The sequence below is a fragment of the Protomyctophum bolini genome (assembly GCF_963924005.1).
Source record: "Protomyctophum bolini genome assembly, chromosome: 19".
NCBI classification, from domain to species: Eukaryota; Metazoa; Chordata; class Actinopteri; order Myctophiformes; family Myctophidae; genus Protomyctophum; species Protomyctophum bolini.
Window position 1 is genome coordinate 35,553,290 of NC_137880.1, and position 26,624 is coordinate 35,579,913.

Genomic DNA, 26,624 nt, shown 5'->3' on the forward strand with positions numbered 1-26,624 from the left:
GCCAGTGGCGCCTAAAAAGGTGCAGATGTTGCCTCTGCAGAATTAAGAATGAATGGAGGAATGACGGAGCCTAGGATGAGATACCACCACCTCTTGGGAAAAAAGCCTTTGTGAGACTGAGAGAGAGAGAGAGAGAGAGAGAGAGAGGGGTGGCGTGTTCCAGAGAGTCCCCCCTACCCAACTCCAGGAGGAGGAGAGGAGACGCCACAGCGCTGCTATGAAAGGGAGAGAGAGAGAGAGAGAGCGCGAGAGCGAGAGACCACCGTCCACTCTTTTGTTGTCCATCTGCTGTCTTTGGCTGTTCCGCCTCCCCTCTCTTGACAAGCTTAGCAGTGCCTCCCCCCACTCACTCACTCACTCACTCAGGTGTAATGACCATCACACCAGACATACAATTCCTCACTTTTCAGCGAGGGCACTCAAGCCCCCCACACTCCCATGACCCGAACCCGCTTTTAATTAGTACAGCAACAAGGGCTCAGTGGAGCGCTGGATTGTAGTAGGATAGAGTACACTTGTTGAGTGAAAAGCAATTATATCCATCTGCAGGTTGATCCCTAATACTACCCCAGTAGCTCCTTCTAAGAACACTGGTTCCCAAAGTGGGGTCCGGGGACCCCCAGGGGTCCTTGAGGAAGCTCCAGGGGGTCCCCAGCAAAATGATAAGTTTGGAACCAAAATGGACCCTTATGGGTCTGTAACTCTGAGAGTGTACAAATCTGGAACCAAATTGGTTCCATTTGTACACTGAGTTAAATTAACATTTTACAATATAAATTTGGGGGTCGCAGAGATAGAAATGCCATTAAATGGGGGACCCCAAACCTGGGGGTTTGACCTGAATTTTGAGCTGTAAAAATCTTCTGATATGGGGGTCCTTACTCCTTGGCATATATTTTCTAATGGGGGGTCCGTGGGCTAATGAGTGTCATTTAGGGGGTCCACTGATCTAGGATAGTGATTTGATGATAGAGGAGTAGGATAGTTACCACACACACACACACACACACACACACACACACACACACACAATTCTGTTGTACGATGGTGTGTCACACAGCTAAAATAGCCGATCTACAAGTGTGTTGTGAGCTTGTTGGCCTATGACAGGACTCTAAAAAGGGACGTTGTCAGATATGAAAAGGGCTCCATTTTTGTCACCGCTAAACCCCTTATCCCTAAACTTCTTTTCCTTTTTTTTTTTACTATTTTGAAAAACATTATTGAATAGTTCAACTAGCCAATCTACATCGACACGTTGTGAGCTTGGTAGACTGGCCATTTTAACTACCGGTATTCAAAAATGTTTTGCAAAATAGTAAAAGAAAAAAGGCTAAATTAGTTTAGGGATAAGGGGTTTAGCGGTGACAACAATTGAGCCCAAATTGTCCTTTCATTGTCAATGGCAAATTGTGACACGTGTTGAGACGAAAAGCTGTATATAGGAGGGGCTAGCGCTCCTCAAAAACAGGAGGTGAGGCGAGGAGGTGAGCTCTTTGGTAAACTAATAGTCTTCATCGATTCCAGAAGGTCCCACAAAGAGCACAGCTAAACTCAAGCAGACACACTGTCTGTCTGCCACACAGGAGAAGGAAGGGTCAGAGCAGGTCATCACTGACCGCACCAACCACCTGTCTGTCAATAGACCATCAGAGCCAATAGAAGCCACACTGACCGCACCAAACACCTGTCTGTCATAGACCATCAGGGCCAATGGGAGCCTCACCAACCACCTGTCCATCATAGACCCTCAGGGCCAATGGGAGCCTCACCAACCACCTGTCTGTCATAGACCATCAGAGCCAATAGAAGCCACACTGACCGCACCAACCACCTGTCCATCATAGACCCTCAGGGCCAATGGGAGCCACACACTTTTGTCGACTAAAACTAAGACGAAAAATGTTCGTCGACTACCTTTTTTCACTGACGAAAACTGAATGGAAACTAAATGAAAACTAAGCTACGATGACTAAAACTGAGACTTAAAATATATTGACAATTTCGTCAACAGACTAAAATGTTAGGAAGGGACTAGACAAGAGTCATTTTACACTTGGTTGCATGCCGAAAATAGCAGATCTACAAGCTCACAAGGCGTGGCGCTGCGACGCACTGTGAGCTTGTAGATCGGCTATTTACAGCAAGTGTAAAATCTGTCATTTCGGCAGCATCAAGGCCGGCCCGCCAAAATACATTTTAGTCGACTAAATCAACTGTATAGTCGACCAAAATCTTGTGATATTTAGTCGACTAAAAATAGACTAAAACTGAAACATTGCAGGTGCCTAAAATGTGACTAAAACTAAAATGAAAACTATCCAAGACACTCTATGACTAAAACTAAAATAAAGATGTGCCACCAAAAACAACACTGCTGCCTTGTTGCACTGTACCCTGCACAATTAGCACCGCTGGAAGACCAATATTCACTTAACCCATTCTGACCTGAGATCAGATTCATACGAGGTTTCCACTGGACACACACTGGGTCTGATTAACCCATTCTGACCTGAGATCAGATTCTAAAAATGTCAGTCGTTCTTCGATTTTTCAAAAATAGCAGACCTACAAGCTCGTAGCGCGCCACTCGGTGGCGCGCTATGAGCTTGTAGATCTGCTATTTTTAAATAGCTAAAGCATAACATGATGCTAAACACCAAAATGGGTTCCCGTTCAGAATGGGTTAAAGCAGCACTATGTAAGTTTTGAACAACTACACATAGAAGCACCTTATGTGACGTCCCGATCAAATGATAAAGTTACATTTTTAAGCAATAACAAACATACACTTTCATACATTCTCAATTCATTGTGCATGAAGTATTTCAAGAATTTAAAATCTTTTATCGTTTTAATCTTGATGATTATGGCGTACAGCTCATGAAAATCAAAAACTCCAATCACAACAAACTAGAATGTTTTACGAGAGCACTAAAAAAATGATTTTTTTAAACGAGAAATGTCGACTATCTGAAAAGTATATTGTAAAGTAATCGCTTCTGGAAAATAACAGAAGACATGTAACACATTATTACACTGTATTACACTGCTTTGACGTGTACACTGTGTAAATGTAGAGGTAAATAACAGCACAAAGAAAGTACCTCTCTGAATGTACCAAGTATCGCGAGACTTCCCACCGTTTCCTGTCTGTCAGTCAAATATCGCGATACCTCAGAGCCAGAAACGATACCTGCTGCCGTTTAGATCCTCAAATAAAGTTATATGCTTCTGTGCACTCTGTGCACATCGAAAAGAAAGTGATTAGAAAACAACCTGTGTCTTTTATATTAAATGGTGCATTTATATATAGCACCTTTATCCAAGGCGCTTTACAAAATTTGTGCATCAATTCACCCATTCACAATTCACTCATTCACACACATTCATACACCGGCGGCAGAAACCATGCAAGGCACCAACCAGCACATCAGGAGCAATTAGGGGTTCAGTTGTCTTGCTCAAGGACACTTCGACACCAACTCTGGGGGAGCCCACAGGGTTCGAACTGGCAACCTTGCGGTTGCCATCCGGCCACTCTACCCCCTGAGCCACCGCCGCCTCCTGAACCTGATTATATGACAAAAAGGGCTCAATTGTTCAGAAATAAATGTTTGTTATGAGCTGGGCCAGCCGGCTCCATTCACTCACTGGCCTGTATTTCATGGAACTTCCGGTGCGAGATTTGGGCTCCCATGAAAGTGTCCAGTCACGTGACCTGGTGACCATGACCTTTCCTTCTCTAAACTTCCTTGCGTCTATCTAACCTCAGCTGACACCAGATTAATAAAGTTTAACTCCTGCTTCTCGACTGTGCCGTATATTAAGAAGCTCTGTTTCAGCATAACCTCGAGTGGCCCTCGCTTCTCGCCCTCAGGGCGTTAATACAACCAGCAGGTTGCAGGATTGTCTGTTGCCGATGAAAGTCAGACTTTACAAGTGTGTCAAATGTTTTCTCAGTTATAGAAGATAGATAGATTAGACAGACCCACACAAGGTTTTCTTTCACTCTGAAGCTTAAACTGTGTATTTGGACCCAACAGTGTCAACATTAGCTTGATGAGGGGGGGGGGGGGGGGGGGGGGCACTTGAGGTTTTATGCTACGTGCACATACAAACACACTTAGCTCCACATAGGAGTGGCTAGCACCACTCAAAATAAATGTGCACAAGCGCGTGAGTCAAGCCCATTGGACTAAATCATTTTCACAAGTTCATCATGTGTCTGGCCCAGATGTAACACGCTGCAGTACCTATGATCATCCAGCAGGTCCATTGCGTTTTCAGGCCGGCTTGGTAGTGACTCACCAGTGTGTGTTTATTCACCCTCAATGTCAAAGACATGCCTTCCCTTGATTTGATTTATTGGCCATTTAATTCAGAAGGAGGATTCGGAATATTGACCTGGCAAAATGTGCAGAATATCAGAAGCTTGACTAAAAGATATTTGGGACGGTCCCATCTCTCAAATGACCTTGTTACTTTAACATCCTAGTTACAAGGACACACACACACACACACACACACACACACACACCTCTGCTGTCTCCTTGAATTGTCATTGTTTGGTGCAGCAGGGCAGTGTGATCATCACTCCCACCACATTGGCTCCCCTGAGTCTCCCTGCTCACTATGCGTGGTGAGGTATACAACGGACTAGGGTCCTGTTTCACCTACACTGGGATGGTCACCAAATACTTTACTACTCCAGTCCTCCAATTGTCACAATGTTGATTCATTTCCTATGCATGTTGTTCATATATATATATATATATATATATATACACACACACACACACACACACACACACACACACACACACACACACACACACACAGGAACACAGTTTTCTATCCCTATGAGCCACTATGGGTGGAACAACCAGCACTCCAGGAGAAGAATGACATATTTTTTAACACACAGTCAGGAAATAAGGTCATCCTGGTGCATTTCTACCGTTCTGTTCGGGTCACTGGGTTTCTGCCACCGACGTCAACGTGTTCAGCCTTATTTTTTTACACTTTAGGGGGTAATCTAATCTCTCTTAAATTAAAAGCGGGAGGACAGACAAAACAGATTTAGGTCTCATGCACAATTGGAAAATTGCACATGCAGTGTTCCTCCCTTCCGAGGAGATTATGGGGCTGGATGAGCTATGGTGTGTGTGAGACTGTGTGTGTGTGTGTGTGTGTGTGTGTGTGTGTGTGTGTGTGTGTGTGTGTGTGTGTGTGTGTGTGTGTGTGTGTGTGTGTGTGTGTGTGTGTGTGTGTGTGTGTGGCTGTGCATGATGACTCAGTGATGTGACTGCAGGACTAGGAAGGCAGACATCTCAAGAAGGTGACTTTCTCTCTCTCTATGCAACTACAGTACAAAATCTCTCTTGGATTCTGAAACTAATCACACACACACACACACACACACACACACACACACACACACGGTACATCTGTACAGGTCTGTAAAGGTCTATGTCTCCCTGACACCAACATGCCTGTGTTGGTGTCAACACTTTGGGAGCGAGTCTATTTATGTACAGTAAAATACAGTATGTATTGTACATTGTCTTTTTGATTAAATACTTCAACAGTTTTGCACACAAAAACGGTGGGACAGATTTAATATGATAACCCAATATTGTACAGCTGCTCGTTTCCTGTGTCACTGTCTGGAACTTGACTTTTATATCATTTCAACTCTGATCTACAAAACAATAAAATAATAAAGGAGTGCAGACTGCCTTGCCAGTTCAGCTGCCAGCCAACAGTACTTAAAAAGTCAACTGCAATCTTGACTCCCAGAGCCCAGTGTCGACTCTCCTGAAGTCTGCGACCTGCCTAATTTCCAACTGGTTAGCTGAGCTAATGTAAAGCATGTGGTCTTCGTGATGAATGATGCTGGAGAGAGGAGCAACCTAACAACAAGCCACTAGTCACTGACTGACTGTCACTGTGCTAACCTAAATCTGTCTCCCCCATCTGCCCCGAGGCTTCATTTTTAAAGTATTTCCTTGTTGTGATAATCGGGACAGCCCGTTGTCAAAACGTCACAAAAAGCCACGGCATTATTTAAGCAGTATGCGACCTAATGCGCGAAGCAATGCAGCTGTGCGATCATAGCGTCCCTTTGCTTTTAAGGTTATCTGACTGGTCCTGCTATACTAGCAAGATGCTAAATGAATGGGAGGGGGTTGGGCTATGTGATACCTCCACACTGGTTACCTATCGAATGAAGTGACTCCAGTCGTATAGATGCAGATGCATGTCTTAATGTTTTGACTAACGGGGCTTTAAAACAAGGCAACAAAATGAGAGGTAATTTTTGATTTATTTATCTTTTAGCAGTTGATCTAAATGGTAAATATTTCACTATCCCCACAAAGACAATAACCGTCGGGAATGAATCAATGAAACCACAAACAAACACCACCAAACACAGCGAGCGACCTCTGGGGGGCACAGTATTCAATAGGTCACTGATTCCGGTGTACCAAACGTTGCCCCGCAGTTTGACCAGTGATAAAGCTAGTGAGGGTATTTAATTGGACTCACCTGATTGTAGTGCACCCTGAAAGGGGTCAGGTAGTTGGAGTTGGTGCACGGCCCCACTTCAATGTTATTGATCTGTTCCATACTGGCTGGCTTGGCGGCCCAACGCTGCTTCTCCCCTTAGTGCACTGAAAAGACCACTCTCTCCCTGGTTAGCTGCACAACTGCAAGCGCAGTGAAGGAATTTCTCTACGGAAGCCTAGAAGGGACAGCGCGATAAAAACAAATTCAATTTATATTATACGATAACATAATAATGTAGATCTGGCTGGGGGGAGTTCAAACTATATTTGCACGCAAACAAAAATGCGCACGGGGCTGCTTCATTCTTTAATATACAAAAAAAAAGAAAGAAGAAGGTATTGAGCTGTGCTTGAAATGTACTGTAATTCTGCAAACTGTTGATAAATATTTCAATCAATCAGTCAACAAAAAAGGACAAAGAGCAAACACGTTTTATTTTGTCACTCTTTGTTTGTTTGTTTGTTTGTTTGTTTGTTTGTTTGTTTGTTTGATTGATTGATTGATTGAAGTAACAGATTGGAGAATTACAGTACATTTCAAGCACAACTCAATACAAAACTGTGAACTGTGGACAACACCAAAAGCATTACACTTGTTTACAATAGGGTCCACCATGTTCAATAACATTTAGAGACGTATGGTACAAATATGCACTTCTATTAAGCCAAAAACAGGAAATCATCATGTAGGAGGTAAAAAGGGGAAAAAAACATATACAGTGAGGGGGAAAAGGGGTGGGTGGGGGATTCAGATTTTACGGGGGCCAGTTTTGAATTGTAGCCGTCCGTAGGGGCCCTTTGAGAGCGGTTTTGAAGGAGTCAAGGGATTTGCATGTCTTAATGACTGTTGGTAGGGCGTTCTATATTTTGGTAGCAGGAGGGAAATGAATTTAGTCCCTTGTTTGTGCAGAATTTGGGTTGCACATTGTTGAACTTCCTCAGGTGTTGTGGGTGTGGACTTGGTGGTGCATCGAATCTAGTGGACCAAGATGCTGTACTCTGTCGTCAACCCTGGGCCATTCGAGCCTGTCAAAGTGGGCAGGGGTGAGGTGGGTTCGGGGAGTGAGGCCAAGTAGCAGCCTGACCAGTTGGGTTTGGGAAGTCTGGAGCCTTGTTTTAAGGGCCTTTGAGGTGCTTTGGTACCAAGAGGTGCATGCATAGTCGAAGAAACCTTGTACGAGGGCTCCTGTTAGGGTCTTCAAGGTGTTTGTTTGGGGTTTTTTACCAGTGAGGAGTATAGGATTTGGTTGACTTTTTTGACTACGTTGGTACCTTGGTGGCCCTTTTATCACCGGAAAGATTTGCCTCCAGGATGAAACCTATAGGTAGGTAATTTCATCTTTTTATGTGAAAGTATTGTCACCCACTCTAACCAATTTAAGAAGCCATATATCTGCCTAGCTCAGCTGAGATTACTATTTGATCCAAACAGAATGGATTCCGTTTTTCCCGCAGGTGTAAAGATAGTTTGTTATCAGCGAAAAGATGATTAGAGCAATGCGCTTTCTTTATCATACTACTAGCTGAAAATAAGTGAATAGCAGCCTGTAAGTGCTAGTTTGTCAGCTTTCGACCTTTTGTATAATAAACTCACTGATGCACCCATTCTGTGGGTTTAGGTGTACGCAGTAGGAAGAATGTCACTGTCCACTTGGTACATTCATTTGCTTTGCTTTTATTTCAAGTAAAATGCATGGTACAAACATCTTCCATGTTGCTGGTAAAAACCATGTATCCACAAAGTGCATGAATTCCCCTCACAGGCTGTCCATAATTAAGCCCTAGGCCTGGAGGCGTGCCCGTCTATGCCCAACCCACTAACCCAATTAACCAAGTATCTTCAGAATATTCTTGGCTAAATAATAACAGAAATAATAATCAAAAAACACAGTGAATTGGCTTCTACAGCAGCCTATATGTTATGTGATGTCTCCAAGACCAGCAGTATAGCCTAATGTCTGTGATGGTCCCGGGTCAAAAACAAAACATCTGGTTGAAATGAAGGTCCACAAAAAAACAGGCCAAGTTGAGTACTTGAGACTTCTTGAGGAGAGGGTATGGGACTTTGATCTATGATTATGTATCAGGTAGGCCTACAGTACACTGTTTACAAAACATAGACACTAATCATCCACCAAGGGGGTGCCCCCTGAATTAATTAGGCAGGTCCTCTGTGGAGCCCATCTCTCTGAGGGAGGGAGGGAAGAAAATAGGTTGTATGACCCAATTTAACTATATCTCATAGGAATTTGAAGTCATTATCTATTATGTAAAGCGCCTTGGATAAAGGCGCTATATAAATGCACCATTTACCATTATGTTTATGTGCTTAGTTTAAGCGTTCAAATCAAACGTGTATAGGCTAAGGGGTTAGACTTTACAAGTGTGTCAAATGTTTTCTCAGTTATAGAAGATAGATAGATATAGATTAGACAGACCCAGTGACCCACACAAGGTTTTCTTTCACTCTGAAGCTTAAACTGTGTATTCGGACCCAACAGTGTCTCTCTCTTATCACATAAAACATTAGCTTGACGAGGTTTCCCATTCATAAAATGCTGAGTAATGAATAAGGTGGGTGTATATAAGGGCCCTGTCTCGCTAACCAGGCCCTTAGAAGGAAGCTAGATGATGTCACCTATAGCTGCTTATATCCAACATGCTTCATAATGGAAAAGATTATGTTGAATTGCAATCTCGACTGGTCCAACTTCCCCTCCACCAAGGGAGCCCCGTACTCCCACCCACAAACACAAGGACAGGATGTAACACTTTTGCTAGCTGATTTACATCTAACTAAATACAGGGCCTATATAGACAAAACAATGTGGGGGCCCATGAAGAGGAACCGGCGTCTTTCTGAAGGGCAGGGACCCATTTATATTGGCCAAGCTGCAGGGCCCGATAAGCTGGGAGGGAAGGTCCATTTCAAGCATTGTACTGTGGAGTCATTATAATTTATACTTCATTGCATATCGGTGTTGTGTGTACTGTGTGTGCTGTACAGACAGTTTAAGATAGCAACGTGTAGCAGTGTGACACGTTGTGAGGTTGTAGATTAGCTATTTTTGGTGCACGACACCGGTGTGCAAATGTCAAATGAAATAAGTATAATTTAAATTACCCAGAAAAGTCCCCAAAATCTCCACTATTACATAACACTTGTGTGAAGTGAGGGGCTATATATATATATATATCACATAAATTCAGTTGTCATCTTACATGTTTCATGGTGAAAAGATGAGTTTTTTAAACATTGTATCATGGTTAAAAGATGTTGAAGAAGTATACATTTTTTATTGGAAGATGTATAACGACAAGAGCGCCCCTCACTTCACACAGGTGTGAATTTTTAAATGCTAATTGTATTTGCCAAACCTTAACCTTAACCATAACCATAACCACTAACCACTAACCACTAACCCTAATCCAAAACCCCTTCCCTTATGTTAAATGTAACCCTAACCTGAACCCATCACCAGAACCCCAATCTGAGAACCCATCGTCAAAACATAAAGGAAAAACAGCTAGCACCCTCTTTTCCCTTGAATTTGACGGAGACTACCAGAATCCTAAACCATACATTGTTACCCAAATCTAAAAATCCCTTTAGGCCTATACCCATAAAAAAAACACCCCTTTTTTCTCATGGGGATCAGACCAATGTCCCCACAAGATCAGTTGCTTCTGGTGTTACTTCCCAGCTATGATGTACAACAGTACACATAACATATACACACTACTACACAGACGCCAAAGAATGAGTACGTCTACGTTTGGCTCTGTGGGAGAGATCTAGCACTCAGAAGAAACCCATGCACATGATTAATTGAGTTGCTCTAAGAAGGCAGGAACTGATCCATGATGGTTTGAGCGTTTGACACAAACCAAATGAATATTTCATGCGCTCGCATATTTCTTTTATTTCCCCCCAAAATTCTCCAGATTAGATTTCCTGCAGAGTGAGGCTTATGATCGCAAGCAGGGGTCATATCTCCATGTTGGCTTGTGATGGACATTTTTGTCAACATTTCATTTTTGCCACGGCCATGAGCGGACAAAGATATAGACAAAGATAGACCATAACAGGTCTGTAACTCTGAGAGTGTTCAAATGGAACACTCTCAGAGTTAAGGGGGTCCTTGCAAATAAAACATTTGAGAACCACCTAGTATTAGTTGGACATAGTGATAGTAAATAATTGTCATACTGTAGGCTATACATATTCTGAAGAAAACCTGGAGACTTGACATTCAGTAAGTGGATGTTATGATCAAAATAAGAACATTATAATGGTGTGTAAAACTAACAGAAAATCAAAAATGTTGCCACGGACAAGACCAAGTCTTTGCCACGGACACATGTCCGTGTACGGACATGTTGGTGTCCCCTGATCACAAGTATTCAGTCTCTGGGGGCTAGCAGTATATTCTTGCCTAATTGTCCATGAGTAGCTGTCTGTCTGCCTGTCTATGAGTAGCTGTCTGCCTGCCTGCCTAATTGTCCACGAGTAGCTGTCTGTCTGCCTGTCTATGAGTAGCTGTCTGCCTTCCTGCCTGTCCAATTGTCCATGAGTAGCTGTCTGTCTGTCTAAATACAATAAACACAATTTGCCTGAAAATAGATTACCCAGCTATGACCTTTTTCATGAAAAAAAATGAGTAGTGATATGGCTGACTGAGTAAAATAAAACAATCTACCTGAAAATAGATAGCTTTAAGTGAAGAGCAATTTCCGCAATTTCCGCAATTACCATTTCCGCAATTTCCATTTCCGCAATTTCCATTTCCTCAAAAATTATGTCAGGGAATAGGGATACACAGTATATGTCTTTCATTTGCATTGCATCTCCCCCCCCCCAAGCTTTTATTTTCGTTCGAGTAATAGTACAACTCTAATAGTATTACTTATAATAATGTAATTAAAGATAACTTCATTCAGATTTATTTATTTTTATTTCATTTTCCAGATTTTTTTTTCTTCTTTTTTTTAGATTTTCATTGGTGGGCCAGTCATAATGGTCCCGCGGGCCTGATGTGGCCCGCGGGCCTGAGGTTGAGTATCACTGCTGTACTGTATGTGGCATGCGCCTGGACCACTATAGGCCACCGGGCGCCCCCATACAAACATATACTTGTGACAATTTTGCACAATCATGTTCTTAATACCATGCAGGCATTTGAATGTAAATGACAGGTTGATTGATTGATTGAAATATTTATTAGCAGTTTGCAGAATTACAGTACATTTCAAGCACAACTCAATACAAAGACTGTTAACTGTGAGTGGGCGACCCAATAAAGCATTACACAGCATTACAAGAGGGTCAATTCATCAAAACATTTAGAGACGTACAAATAGACACTTCTATATATAATATAGCCAAAGAACAGAACAGGAATTCAACAGCATTTTCCTTTGCCCTGGTTCGCTTTGCGGTTCTTATCTGTTTGTTCATGTATCAGATTGTTTTGGGGGGAAAGCTTTTGAACTCAAAATAAGTTAATGGAGGAGAGTTCAAGAGTATGATGAGTTTCACGAGTAGAACTGTTTTTATTTACTGTTAAGTTAAATCACACATTATGACACATCAGGACAAAAGTTATAAATTGTAGTGAAGAGAATCTTTATGCCAGGGGCCTGTAATACTTTATACTTTCAAGGACTCCAGTTGAACGGCCGGGTCTCCTTTAAAAAGGGCCCAAAGCCCTTATCTACTGGTCCTGGAGGCGACCACGACGTGTTAATCCCATCCTTCCAAGAACACGTTGGTCCGGGGCCCCCTCTCAGTCATGCCAAATTAACGTCCGCAGGCGGCTGAGGCAAGCCAGACTTCCTTTGGGCTTAGCCCCAATGCCAAAACTGGAGCTTCCCTATAGGTCATAGAGCCTTGGATCTTCTTCCTGTCTGTCTGTCTGTCCCCCCCCCCCACTTTTGTCATTCCTGCTGTCTCTCTCTCTCTCTCTGTGTGTTTCTGCCTCACATGTCTCTAGTTCATTCATCATCATTTTCTAGGACTGTCACATACACCCCTTTTATCACTCCTGTCACTCCTGTCACTCCTTCTAAGACATGTCAGTTGATTTATAATTTGGATATTACGGCTCAGTATTGCTGCCATTAAATAATACATAACGCCGATATCATTTCTGCTACTTATGTGTACAAATACAGCTGATATGATATGATTGTAATATCATGGGGTCTGCTCACACGGGGACCATTTTCAGATTCAGTCAATGTTATTTAAACATGTGGAATAACCCTAATTCTTAAACAGAGAATAGAAAAGAAACTTGAAGTGGTCTATCCATAGCATAGTTTATCAGCAGGGGTCAAGCAGGGATTTGGGTCGGGGGCCCTGGACGAGAGCCCGCGGGCCCCCCGAGGGCCCCGGGGAATGCACTTAACCCAAGGTGCCTGCTGCTCCTCTGTTAGCGGACTCGGGGTGTGGGGCGCGACGGGCCCATTATCGATCCATGCACCGTTTGGGATGCTCAGACAGTCACCACCCCACTCGTCTTGGGGACGCTCCTAAATCCTCCCACACGAGCAGGGATTAGCCCATTCTGAACGGGAACCCATTTTGGTGTTAGCATCATGTTATGCTTTAACTATTGAAAAATAGCAGATCTACAAGCTCATAGCGCGCCACCGAGTGGCGCGCTACGAGCTTGTAGGTCTGCTATTTTTGAAAAGTCAATGAACGACTGACATTTTTAGAATCTGATCTCAGGTCAGAATGGGTTATAATCAGACCAGTGTGTGTCCAGTGGAAACCTCGTATGAATCTGATCTCAGGTCAGAATGGGTTAAGAAAATAGTACCGCTTGTCGCCAGGACACTCGATAACGTGCCACAGAAGTCTGCATGTTGTGTTGTGTTGTGTTGGATGAGGTCGTGATGTGTGAGAGAGTGCATCTCATTTTTGAATGAGATGTCATTTTCTACTAGTTAATTGCTAGGTTCATGTTTGCGTTACACTCATGGCTTGCTTGCAACTGTTGCACACTGATGAAGGCTGCATGCATAGCCCAAACATTTGTTGTCCCTGTTCAAAAATGAAATAAATATTTTGAACCGAAGTCTTGGTGTGTGTGTGCGACCCACTACTACCGTTATTTTTTATATGTTTTGAACGGGTAGCGCACCTACAGTCAGAGCGTGGTGGTCACATGAAGAGTAATTTATTGCTTGTAACTGTGAAATAATCATTTTTTTAATATTTTCTAATAATAATATTCTAAACACTGATATGATTGTGATTGATGATGAATTGTGTTACAGTATATCCCTTATGGAGGAAAGAGGCTTCTCAGTGTGAAAGCCTCCACGTTACAATATCTAAAAGGACTCATTTGAAATGGAGATGTATAGCCTCTGAAATGACACTTTGGTAGAACAGACTTAACGTAATACTTATTCACAGCTATGGGAGTGAATTCTTCATCTACAAAGTACAGCACTTGTCAGATATCAGCTACACGTTTAAGAGACGTTGAGTTAAGACTGAGATTAAATAAACTGGTGCGATCATATCTGTGAAACAATCATCAAGTTCCAACATTTGTGACATGAGCTATCTACCACATTCATGGTATCATGTCACAAGCCCCAACATTCTGAGTTGAGCAGATCTGTCCAGCAGAGAGCTGTGAACGAGTATCGCCTGCTGGCTCCGTTCAGATGAGGAGTGGAACCAGCATACAGAGCTGTGAATGAGTGTCGCCTGTTGGCTCCGTTCAGATGAGGAACCAGGGGTTCAAAAGGAAAAGGTCAGCTGCTGAGAGATCGGGTGGAGTAAGATGAACAGAGCCGCAAACTGGACGTGACACAATGCGAGCAGGTGTGTTTGAAAACGGCTGGACGAGGATAAAAATGGCTGCCGTAGTGCACTTCAAAAGCAGCTCTCTCCCCCGTTTCCAGGTATGGGCCTGAATTAAGGGAACCCGATCTGTGTGGAACTCATGTCTGGTGAATAGACACCCTCTACACCCACCCCCCCCCCCCAGTCCTCGTCCTCTGCAAGACCCAAGTCCCAAGGCCTTTGTAATGGAAAACCTCCGCTGTTGGCCCCTCATATTTTTAGGCGAGCCTATTATTGTTCTGTTCTCTTGTAGCTATAGCGTGCCCCAGGATGTGTTCCTTCCAACAAGGTCAGAATTCCTGTTTTGTCATCATTATTCCGCGAGAGAATGGGCACCCCACCCACACAACGCCTTCTGGTTCACTATAGGTTCCTGGTGTACTTGTTTGTGTTGCACAGACGCAAATAGGACTAAAGGTCGGCAGAGACCTCGTCCATCCTTTGATGGACAAGGTTCAGATGCTCAATGCAAAACCTTGACAATGTGGCCATCGTCAACGTTGGATTGTGATCATTTACAATTTGATGTAAAAAAAAAAAAAAGCTATATACTGTATGTTTTTGTTTTTTAAACATAACACACAAAAACACAAAAACTACAAATGCAATTGATCGATTGATTGAAAATTGTATTCACAGTTTGTAGAATGGGTACAGTTCAAACGAAGGTCAATACAAAATCTTCCACTAAGACTTGTTTACATCAGGGTACTCCATTTACAATTCATCAGAACACTAAAGACGTACAAATATACTGTACACTTCTATGAAAAAAAGGAAATCATCTTAATATACAGTTAAATAAAGTAAAAAGGGAAAAACATGTACAGTATGGAAAAAAGGGGAGGGGGAGACTGACTTTTTTTACAGAGGCCAGTTTCGAATTGCAGCTCTTTTGGTTTTGAAGGAGTCTAGGGATTCCCATATCTTAATGGCTGTTGGTAGGGCGTTCCACATTTTAGTGGCATAGGAAGCTAAATTAATTGAATCCCTTTGTTTGGGCCGAATCTGGGTTTGCGCGTGGTTTGTTGAACTCCCTCTGGTGTTGTGATTGTGGACTTTGTTGATACTAAAGCAAGACACTTAAACTACTGCTCCACGTTCATCTGGATTGAAGAGGTTCATTCAGCACATATTGAGCACGTTCAGCAGTTTCAACTGGTTTGAGCAGAAACTGAATTTCTCCCACAGGAGCAAGTATAGGTCAATATTAAATATGACCTATACTGAATATCCAGCAAAGGGGTTTATGAGATTTGCTCCGGACAAACAGACAGCTATAGCCTCCTACAGAACAAAAAGATATCTCCAAGAAATCTGACACCTACATTTTGTAGGATGAGTTGGGGGCATCTGTCTCTGTCTCCATCAGGTGGTCCATTAAGAAATGTAAAAAAAGAAAAACAACAACTACATAACAACTATACAAGCTTTAGAATATATCATAATAATCCACAAGTTAATTGCAATAAAACATTATAAAAAAAATCAGTTCAGTAAAGGAATCAATCATTTTGTCTATTTGACGCTTCGTCGCACAGAAACCGCTGACATCAACAAACCAACGTACCATAATATTACTATGCGCATAATAAATCAGTGGATTCATTAATAACACCATTTCACATGAAATCCCCCTCCCTATGCGGATGTCACTCACTGACCAGCCAGGCAAATAAAAATAAAAAAAGAGGAAATTCCTCAAAGAATTGTTCCTCTATATGACTCTGATAATGAGCCCCCTGAATAAGTTTCACCACCTCTGGATAACAGGCTATCCCGAGGCTGACGGATCCATTGAGCCTTGATCTCCCTGACTATGGGACAGCTGCCCCTGCTGCTCCGTTCCCCTGCTGAGAGGGAGCCTATTTTAACAAGCCAGACCCATTGTCTTTTCCCTGTAATGGTCAGGGAATGTGGCTAACTCCTTGGGTCACATTGTCTTTATTTGTGTGCCTCTGTGTGTGTGTGTGTGTGTGTGTGTGTGTAGAAATGAGGGTGAGTGCGCCCGTCCCTGTAATTTGCATCGCTATGGGAACACACATGCCACCAACACTAATTACCTGCCTGAAAGGCCCCAATTGAGACGGTGTCTCATGTCACGTAACGTGATATAACCCTTAGCTTCTGGGCCGCTTCACAGCTGTGGGCGTGACCTGTGGGCCGGTTTGGGCGAACAAAAACAAACAAGAACTTTATGATCAATGGCTTTATATCAGAAAATAAAGCAGGTTGTATTATGAGACCCGGTTTGGACCAGACTGCCCCCCCCCCCCCCCCCCCCCGGGGGCCCCTAATGTGATATTCTGACGGCAGATCCCTGATCAGTGTTTGTGCCGTGAGGTTTGGTGAGGATTGGAACGACGGTGCACCTGTGGCACACATGGCCCCTGGTGTGGCTACTCTGGTGGCAGATCCCTGATCAGTGTTTGTGCCAAGTTTGGTGCGGATTGGACCAACGGTGTGCCTTGCAAGTGTGCTTGTTACGTTTGTGATGTTCACCTGCCCGCCCGACCAGCCACTAGGCAATTTTAATATGGGATATATGCATATAGTGCCTTTATCCAAAGTGCTTTACATTCACACATTCACTCACATTTACACACAGACGGCGGAGGAAACCATGCCAGGCACCAACCTGCTCGTCGGGAGCAAAACATAAGGAAAATATGCATGGAGGTACTCCATGGTACCCTGTGTGCACTGTGCACACTTGTCTTCAACACTAACCCAGGGGGATTCTTAACCCAGGAACCATTCAATTCCCAAGCGGTGGCTTTACCACCTGAGCCACTGCTGCTCAGGTAGACTCTGGAGCTGGTCTGTGTAGATCTGACTTATTTCCCCCCTCGAGGCTGTGCCCTGCCTTGGCTTCCACAGTATAGTCGAACACAGTGGCCGGCCAGCACGCTTCGGATGATCGATATGCTCCTTCATCTTGTCTGTTGCTCTCGACATGCTGTCGTAGAGGGCAACGTTCCATATGTGGTCCTGCATCAAGACATGGGTCACTCTCAGTGATGTCAATATAGCAGTCGTCTATAGTGACTTCTCTGCCTCATATAGATGTTGTTTATGAGGTCAAGCACAAGGTGGTCAATAGGGGCATATTTCAGGACCTCTGTGACCACCTCTGTCTTCTCCACAGCTCTTTATACACTTCCAGTGCTAATGGTCAGGAGCGTGTCGGCTCCATCATGGCGTTGTTGATTCTGAACAGTTGGTTATGTTCAATAACACACAGACAGCGAGCTTAATGGTATATCAGAACCCTCCCCCCGGCCAACCAAAACTATATCCTTACACACGTCACCTGGACACACAAGAAAGATGGACGTGACCCAGTCCTTTTATATGTGTATAGGCCTATATTCCTGTTTTATATTTCTTGGTGCCGTTATATTTCTAAGTGGTTTTGTGTTGTCAAGTTAAAAACATGGATCAAATGGGAATGGTGTGGCTTCATGTGTGGCGTTTGTACCGAGGTTCAATTATCTAAAGTCCAATAAAGAAGCTATATAGTGTAGAGTAGACAGAAGTTAAATGGAACCCAATACACATTTAATTAATACAAGGGAACATCCCCTTCATGATATGAATATGAACAGCAAATGAACATGAATAAAAGCAGATATATATACGACCTGTTATATTGAGAATCTATTGAGATTCTCTCCATATCAGTCCGTTGGTTATCGGGGCGCCCCTTGAAGGGGCTCGCCAGAGGAGTCATGTCTGTCCTGGAGAGCTCTGACGTGTCTCTACTTTTTCAGACACTATATAGAAATCTCTCAGTCTCTCTGCAGTGACCATGATAAGCACAGCTAGTGTGCACACTCTTTTAAGTAATGGTTGATGCTCCAAAGATCTACTTTGTACCATCAGGCGTCAGTGACGTATGATCTATATGTCTATGACTTCAAATTTGTACTACTAATACTACTGTGACCTATAGACAGCTAGCTCCGTACAAAACTATGCTGCAGTAGCTCCCTACAATACTATGCTGTAAAAATGGCAACTTGGACAAGGAATTAGTTCCCATTGTCCTATAACTGTTAAATAATCCCTCAAGAGTCATCACGAGCACAAACAAGTGCGTCAAACAAGGCCTTGATGACAGAATCATCCGTGCTGTACTGTGTACATGAGGTGCCGAGTTATTTAGTATAATGTGACACCTGGCATTCAATGAGCAATACATCATACATAATTATGATTCCCTGGAGGAGCAGTGTGTAATAATATATTGAGAAATTATACGATTATCAAAATAATAACAATTATTAGGGATGTCCCGATTGGATCGGGTGATCGGAAATCGCCATTTGAGATTGTCTCAAATGGTGATTTACTATGTGTTTCATTGTGTGTGTGTGTGTGCATAAAGTATGCAGGGATGTACAGTACTGTACATGCATGTGTACAGTACTGTACAGTAACATGACAGGAGTGTACAGTGTATGCACACATGGGGAAAGCAATGGGGCTTTCCCTGCTGTACTTCTTATTATGAGCCCATACCATATTGTGTGTGCAATGTCTGAACTGTGAAGAATGAATCCATTGTGTGCGGGCTACAATACTGGCCCTTCCTTTGGGCATTCTGCTCTAAAACGACCAGCACTTTATTTAAACAGCGCTGCCTTTATCTTTCTCTGAGTGTATGAGTGAAGCTGTCACAGTCGGACCCCACCAGTACCGCCAGATAGTTATGATAAGCGTATGATTGGGTGGTGTTTCGATGTAGAAACACAGGGGGGGGGGGAGCCCAGAGGAAGTACGGGACAATGGGGGGGTTATTACAAAAGACAGTCTCTCAGAGTCAGGACATTTACAGCAGCATGTTGTGGGATCAGAGGAAAAAGGCTTTTCCCAAAATGGCTGATCTTTACCAATTAAAGTCTGACACCGAGAGAGAGACTTACAGTAAGCAGGAACAAAAGATAATAATCAAAATAGTCTTCATGAATCATACGTATGCTAAGAATCTAACAGTGGAATATCTACTGTATATAATATACTATGCATATCTACATAAAATGCCATCTAAGTTACATAAGTTGAGCCTTTGCGTACGCCTGTAAGGTTGTCGGGGAAATGGCAAGTGCTACGGGCTAAGATGGAGTCTGAAGAGGTGGGTTTTCAGACTACGGCGGAAGATTGGGACTAGTGAGTCTGACTCTGCAGTTCTGATTGCAATGGGAAGTGCATTCCATAGTTTTGGAGGCAGAAGGGAGAAACGCTTGGGACGTGTGGAGCGTTGTCCCGGTGTTTTTTTAGTGAAGGTATAGGTCCAACATGCAAATGCCTCCAGCAGGTCTAGTCAAATTAAGTGACTCATCTGAATCAAAGTGATGAACATTAAATCAAATCATATTATGTTGCCAGCTTAAAATAGGAATTGCCAGGTACCGTATATCAAATTGCCTCACTGTTTGTTTTGCTGCAGGTATTACAAAAGAGTACACTACAATAAATCAAAGAATTCTTCTGAAAGAACAAAATGTGATATGTGGTCACATGATTCATCGAGTTCTTCTCAAGTTCATAATGTGAACACGTCTGTGTGTGCACGCAATGTTTGTGTGCGTGTGTTTGCCACTTTAAATTGTTTTGGGTCATTATTGTAATACAGCTTGAACCATTACTGCTTAATTACCCTGCCTGCAGAAATGTGTGGCAGGGTAAAAAAAAAACATCAACATCACAATTAATTTGTCCTATCTCAGGTATAGAGCCTTATTTAGTTAATGAGGCACTGCTCTCATTCTGGATCAGAACTACTGTCTGAAAATTAAGACGAATCTTCATGGAAATAATGCATGAAAAGCCCCAATCCTATAATCAGAAAATAGGAAACAGTCCTGATAATCTTTTCAATTAAAACTACGAGGACAAACGTTATTGTATGTTGCCACTTTTGCCAGCTTCCCTCTTTCAAGGATGGTGTGTCTTTCGTGTGGTTGAACCTCCAGTGCTACCTGTAGCCTCTATATTGACTTAATTCATAAACCTCAAAGCTGCGCCTGCTGCCAGCCAGCATGGCAGGAAAGTGACATTTTGTGTACCTGCATGTACCCGATCACACTTTCCCTGTCAGCGGGTGACACTGATGAGGTTACAGAGGTGAAGCACTACCCTGGAGCCATGGTGCTTAAACAGATTGGAGCTGCTCTGCTGGAGGCTTAGTGTTCTTAGATGACATTAAGGCCTTTGTGTGGTGATAATGTGTCACCCAATTTGATAATAATCAATGTGACCCTCGGGTATAAGGAAAGAACTGTTTCATTTCACTTTTGATAGGTGATGATGTACTTTATGTCAAGGAGGATCAGATGCAAGCTACAAAATATGTATAATAATGTGTGTGTGTGTGTGTGTGTGTGTGTGTGTGTGTGTGTGTGTGTGTGTGTGTGTGTGTGTGTGTGTGTGTGTGTAATATGCTTTATCTTATGGTGTCGTCCACGGTCCACAGTTAGGTTTTGTATCGAGCTGTGCTTGAAATGTACTGTAATTCTCCAATCTGTTAATAAATACATCAATCAATCAATCAATAATGAAACTTTACTGTCATGTCTTAGCCAGGATTTGAGCTGTAATTCTAACCACTGAGTTAATAGAGGTTAAAAAATAATAATTATGAGTTTCAGGCGGTACCACTTTGGTCCTACCAGCCAATAGGATAACATTATGAGATTCAGGCGGTACCACTTTGGTCCTACCAGCCAATAGGATAACATTATGAGATTCAGGCGGGACCACTTTGGTCCTACCAGCCAATAGGATAACATTATGAGATTCAGGCGGTACCACTTTGGTCCTACCAGCCAATAGGATAACATTATGAGATTCAGGCGGTACCACTTTGGTCCTACCAGCCAATAGGATAACATTTTCTCAATAGAAGAACAGGGAGACCAAATGCAGCCACTGTGTTATATAATATAATACAATACTCTACGATAGATGGTTCCATCAAAATGTGGACGAAATGTAAAAAATATAAATAAATTCTTACATAGTGTTTAAACTTTAGTATTAGTGAATTAAAAGTAGGGGTGCATACTTAGTTAGTTTAGACAGTTTGGTTTAGACTAGTCATTGGTTAGACCAGTCCTACAACTACAACCTACTGTATCTCAAACCCTCACCCTAAACCTAACCTCCCACGGGGCAGCACACCTAAACCTTAACCCATAACCAATGACTAGTCTAAACTAAGTATGCGCCCCAAGTAAACGTTTACAGTGTGATAAGTCATAACATTGATTATAGAGGCTATATTTCTGCATGAATATGATCACAGGTGTGCCGTGAAACTTGTCCTTTGGTGTGCCAAAAAGTTTGAAAACCTCTCACTGCCGTATGTATATGTTTTGACAGGAAGCGCTAACCTTTCCTGGGGGAAAGAGATAAGATGATAACCCCCCCCCCCCCCCCCACCCTGATGGCTCACTTGTGGGCAACGGTGTGGAAAGTCCAACGTTGACCCTTGACCCGGGAGACTAGGGAGGGGAGTGGAGGTCCTGAGCGCTACGCTGCCCTGCCCCCCCCCCCCTCGGCGCCCCGTCTCTGACCACCCGACCTCTCAGATGACCTTTGGGACACGGTCCTTGTCAGTCACGTCTTGCCCCGGAACGGTCAGTCACGAAAGGAAGGCTTTGGAGGGCGCGTATATGGGTCACTCATTTCTGTTAGTATGTCTGCATTATGCTGTGGTCACACCTATAGGGTGAGCAGATGTCCCTCTTTGCGTGGGACAGTCCCTCATTTCTCAAAGACTTTTCAGGCGTCCCACAAATTGAGACTCTGTCCCACATTGTGACTGGCAGGCAAATGTTCAAATACCCTAATAGTTTAGTCCCCTAATAGTTGGCCTTCTGTTGTAAAGCTCTCTCATTGACTCTTCCTGCAAGATGTGTTTTTAAGCCTGTTAATTAAATAGCATAAAAATAAAAAATAAAGCATGATTTTAAAACAATGTGAGACACCAGAGGAGTTTATTAATGACAGCCAATAGAGTGTGGCAGTCCCTCCCCCTTTCAGAACGACGAGTGGCCCAGGAAATTAATCCCAATGCATTTCTCCCATAGGCTTTTCTTAAAGTATTTATTTAAAGACGGTTACGCCGCGGACAAAGCCAACTCTGATCGTGAACAAATCATGACAATGAACACAATATTTTGGGCCGATCAAATCATTAGAAAGAAGAAAATAAAGGCAGGAGACAACACTATTTGTTTTGTTTTTCTTCTTATAAATTATTTGATCGGCTCAAAACATAGTGTTCATTGTCATGATTTTGTCACGATCCGAGTTGGCTTTGCAGTATAGCTTTTTATACTTAAAAAAAAAAAAGCGCTAAAGACATTTTAAAATATATTTTTGTGAGCTGAAATGGCAGCTTTCTTACTTGGATTTTGGGAGGTGTAGAACCAACAACAGCATATTCTATTCTGAATTCTATTCTATTCTGTTCTACTCTACTCTATTCTATTCTATTCGAGCAGTGACAAAAGGTACAACATTACCAGTTGTGTTCATGTTGCAGCTCGGCTTCCACTGAATGACTTGTAACCTGATGATTGTCACCTATAGTGACAGGGATTGTTCTTAAAGTTTTAACCGTGCTAAATTGAGCTTGTAGAAAAACAAAGCTTGCTGGCGGAGTTGTCTACTCTGGGCACCTTGGCTGGTAATCCAGTCTGGCAGTGTGCCGCGGGTTCGACTCCCGACGGCCTTTACTGTGTGTCACCCCCCATCTCTCTCCCCATTTCCTGTCAGGCTACACTTTCATCTATCGCTCTATCAATAAAAAGGCGAAAGCAAAAAAAAACATTATACGTATATTGGGAACAAAAGCTGGTATAACTGCTGAGTTGCTTCTTTTGGGTTTGATTTCATAGACCTTGTTACGCTTGCAAAATCTGGCAACACACCGATTACCATAATGCATTAGTAGGTCTATTAGGGCAGAAGTGACCAGATATTGGACGAAACGGCAGAAAAAGGTCTGTGGTGGCAACCCTGGAGAAGGGCCAAGAATACAGCGAATAGCAACTGAATGAACACATAGTCCGTGATCTAAAAATGTTCAATGTGCATTACAGTGTCGTTTTTGTCGACTAAAACTAAGACGAAGAATGTTCGTCGACTACCTTTTTTCACTGACGAAAACTGAATGGAAACTAAATGAAAACTAAGCTATGAGGATTAAAACCAAGACTAAATATATTGACTAGTGGACAAGAGATCCAGTACAAGTCATTTTACACTTGGCTGCATGCTGAAAATAGCCGATCTACAAGCTCACAACGCGTCGCGCTGCGACACGTTGTGAGCTATCGGCTATTTTCAGGAGGCCCGTCTAAATAGATTTTATTCGACTAAATCAACTGTAGAATTAGTCGACTAAAACCTTGTGACATTTAGTCGACTAAAACTAGACTTAACACTAAAACATTCCAGCTGACTAAAATGTGACTAAAACTAAATGAAAACTATTCAAAAGACTACATGACTAAAACTACACATTGTCTCACATCGTTGAGTTTTTTGGTAGTATATGTGATTGTGATGTAATGTTGTTGTAGTTTTTTGGTAGTATATGTGATTGTGATGTAATGTTGTAGTTTTTTGGTAGTATATGTGATTGTGATGTAATGTTGTTGTAGGGCAGGCCATTATCATGGTGACTGCTTTGTGACAGTTGTATTGTTAAGCAGGCCAACAGCGCCCCCTAAAGCCAAATAAAGTTTGGAAATGGTATTAACAGTATGGTCGCCCCTTTTCAATCTCGCCACACTACTCTACCTAGCTGTAAATAACAAACATAAATTCATGTTGGTGATTATATAAAAGGTATTATATTAATTTAAAATTGTTGGTCACTCTGTATATCCACGGGCATAAGAGAATCATGATGCCATTACAAAACATGGGTTACATAATTATGGAAAAATGACTAAAATAAAATGTTCATATATTGTCAAACATTTTAAAGAAATAATGCAAGCAACCGATCTACAAGCTCTAAATGTGTCACTTTGTAATTTACTTCTCTTTTTTTAGTGTATAAAGTTATTGAATTATGCCATGTGCAGCTTTTTGTTTACAAAGCCTACAAAAATGTTTAATAAAACGAAATTAACTGCTAGAAGGTCCTAAATTAACTTAATTGAGCAGTCACCGTCTCTCTCATGAGTATAGAGAACGACGACTACACAATCAAATGAATCTGTATACAAGATAATTTCAGATTTCAGGGAGGGAGGGAAATACTAAATGAACTGTTAACTACATTAACACTTTTCACGGCGGCAAGTTGGTATAAAGGGGCGTCTGGTATTCATGAAATTACCATGCCTATAATTATATGCACTTTTAGGTTCTACACCAAGGCATGCTTTATTTTGAGCCTGGAAACAACAAGAAAGACAAATCTGACACGGGACCAAAAAAAAGTGCCCTGGGAAGATATTGGTCTGGCACACACGAACTGGATTCCGTTTGTAAACCGCCCCAGACTTGGAAATAAATCTTACACACCGAAGTTCCAGACTAATATCCAACGACGTCGAGTCTGTGGGGGCTATGGGGCTGTAGCCCCCATGAAGAATTAAATAGCCCCTTTTAGCCCCCATGAAGATTTTCGTGGACATTTTATATTAACATTACAGATTTTCTGGGAATTATTGACCCTCTGTGAACCTCTCCGCTGGCTGTTCAGGTGTTAAAAGTACTCAAATGCTAATCAGGTTTCTTTTGTTTTCACCTAGCCAGGTATTATATGCCTACAGTACAGTGCCCATAGGCGGCGGGTGTGTAAGGCTAGGGAAGGCTTAGCCTTCCCAAAAATTATTCTGGGTATTTTTTTTTTAAATATATAATATATGTGCGCAGCATTATATAGAAGGCTATTGTGTGTGTAGTGTGTGTGTGTTGTTGCTGCTCCCTGGTGATCGGGTAGGTAGGCTATACAGCAACTGGCCTAATCAGCATATGATTGGCTACTATTGGCATGTCTGTAAACCTCGTCCGCTTCCAGTTGCTTTGTAGCAAACAGTAGCGCGCGCTGGTTTGTTTTGGGAAACAGCAAAACGCAAAATGTATTTTCCAAGGCAAAGATAAAGTAATTCAGAAGAAGAAGCTGTGACTCGGCTGTCAGAACTCAGCACCACCACCAGTGCCCGCACGGTTCACAGTTCACACCACTGCAGCAACACCGACACGTTCAGCGGAGTGACTGCTGTCTCTGTGCCGTCTGTGAAGAGCCATGAGCCGGGAACACCGCCGGGTAATCTACACAGACTATAGTGAGACTAAACACACTGACTCAAAAGACCCATATCGTCCAAAATAGGCTAATCAGTTGCTGTCTGTGTATAGGCTAATTCATTGGTAAAAGTATGCTAAATAACTCATTTTTAGACCATTTGGGAAATAAATAAATCTGCGGCGGCGCAATCTAAGGGTAATGGACACATAACGGACACCCGGGTATAAATGCAATAATTTATTAACAAGAAAATAATTAATATTTACAGATATATGGCATCATGCATAAATTACAATCAACATATTACTTATATTACTTTTTTTTTTTACTATGGCGTCTTCTCTCGTGTATCATCAGATGTCCGGCTCCATGCTCGCCTCTCCTTGGAGGCCAGTTGGGTCAAAACAAAGTATACCACATTGTGACAGCTGTAGTGAGTCTACAGTCCACCTGCCTGCTGGCAATATAGCCTGGTTGTGATATGTAGATGGGATTGATATTGTTTGTTTTTTTAAGTCATTCTATAACAACACAAAGTAATTGAATTTATTTTATGTATTAATTGTATTTTATATATTACTATGTTATTACTAATTTTATGTATAACTATATTACTAATTGTATTTATTTGATGTATTACTATGTTATTACTAATTTTACTTCATGCATTACAAATTGTATTTGTTTTATGTATTACTGTTATTACTAATTTTATTTTTTATGCATTTATTTATTTTATGTATTACTGTTATTACTAATTTTATGCATTACTATATTGATAATTTAATTTATTTTATGTATTATTGTCTATATTACTAATTATATTTATTTTATCCATTACTATGCTACTAATTTTATTTTATGTATTACTAATTTTAATTTACTTTAATTTTACTATTTTAAT

The 26,624-nt window shown here is 42.1% G+C and overlaps 2 protein-coding genes across 2 annotated transcripts in view; both read right to left on the bottom strand.

Moving 5' to 3' along the window:
* Positions 1-6,693, bottom strand: part of nudt14 (nudix (nucleoside diphosphate linked moiety X)-type motif 14) — a gene marked incomplete at its 3' end in the record, with an annotated part of 34,761 nt that extends 28,068 nt beyond the window's left edge. The window contains exon 1 of the mRNA XM_080791307.1: positions 6,553-6,693. Within this exon, the coding sequence (XP_080647433.1) occupies positions 6,553-6,633 (81 nt within the window). The 5' untranslated portion in view covers positions 6,634-6,693. The remainder of the gene's footprint in view (positions 1-6,552) is intronic.
* Positions 1-26,624, bottom strand: part of LOC308334301 (estrogen receptor beta-like) — a 272,603-nt gene that overhangs the window by 168,909 nt on the left and 77,070 nt on the right. The gene's annotated exons all lie outside the window — the stretch shown is intronic.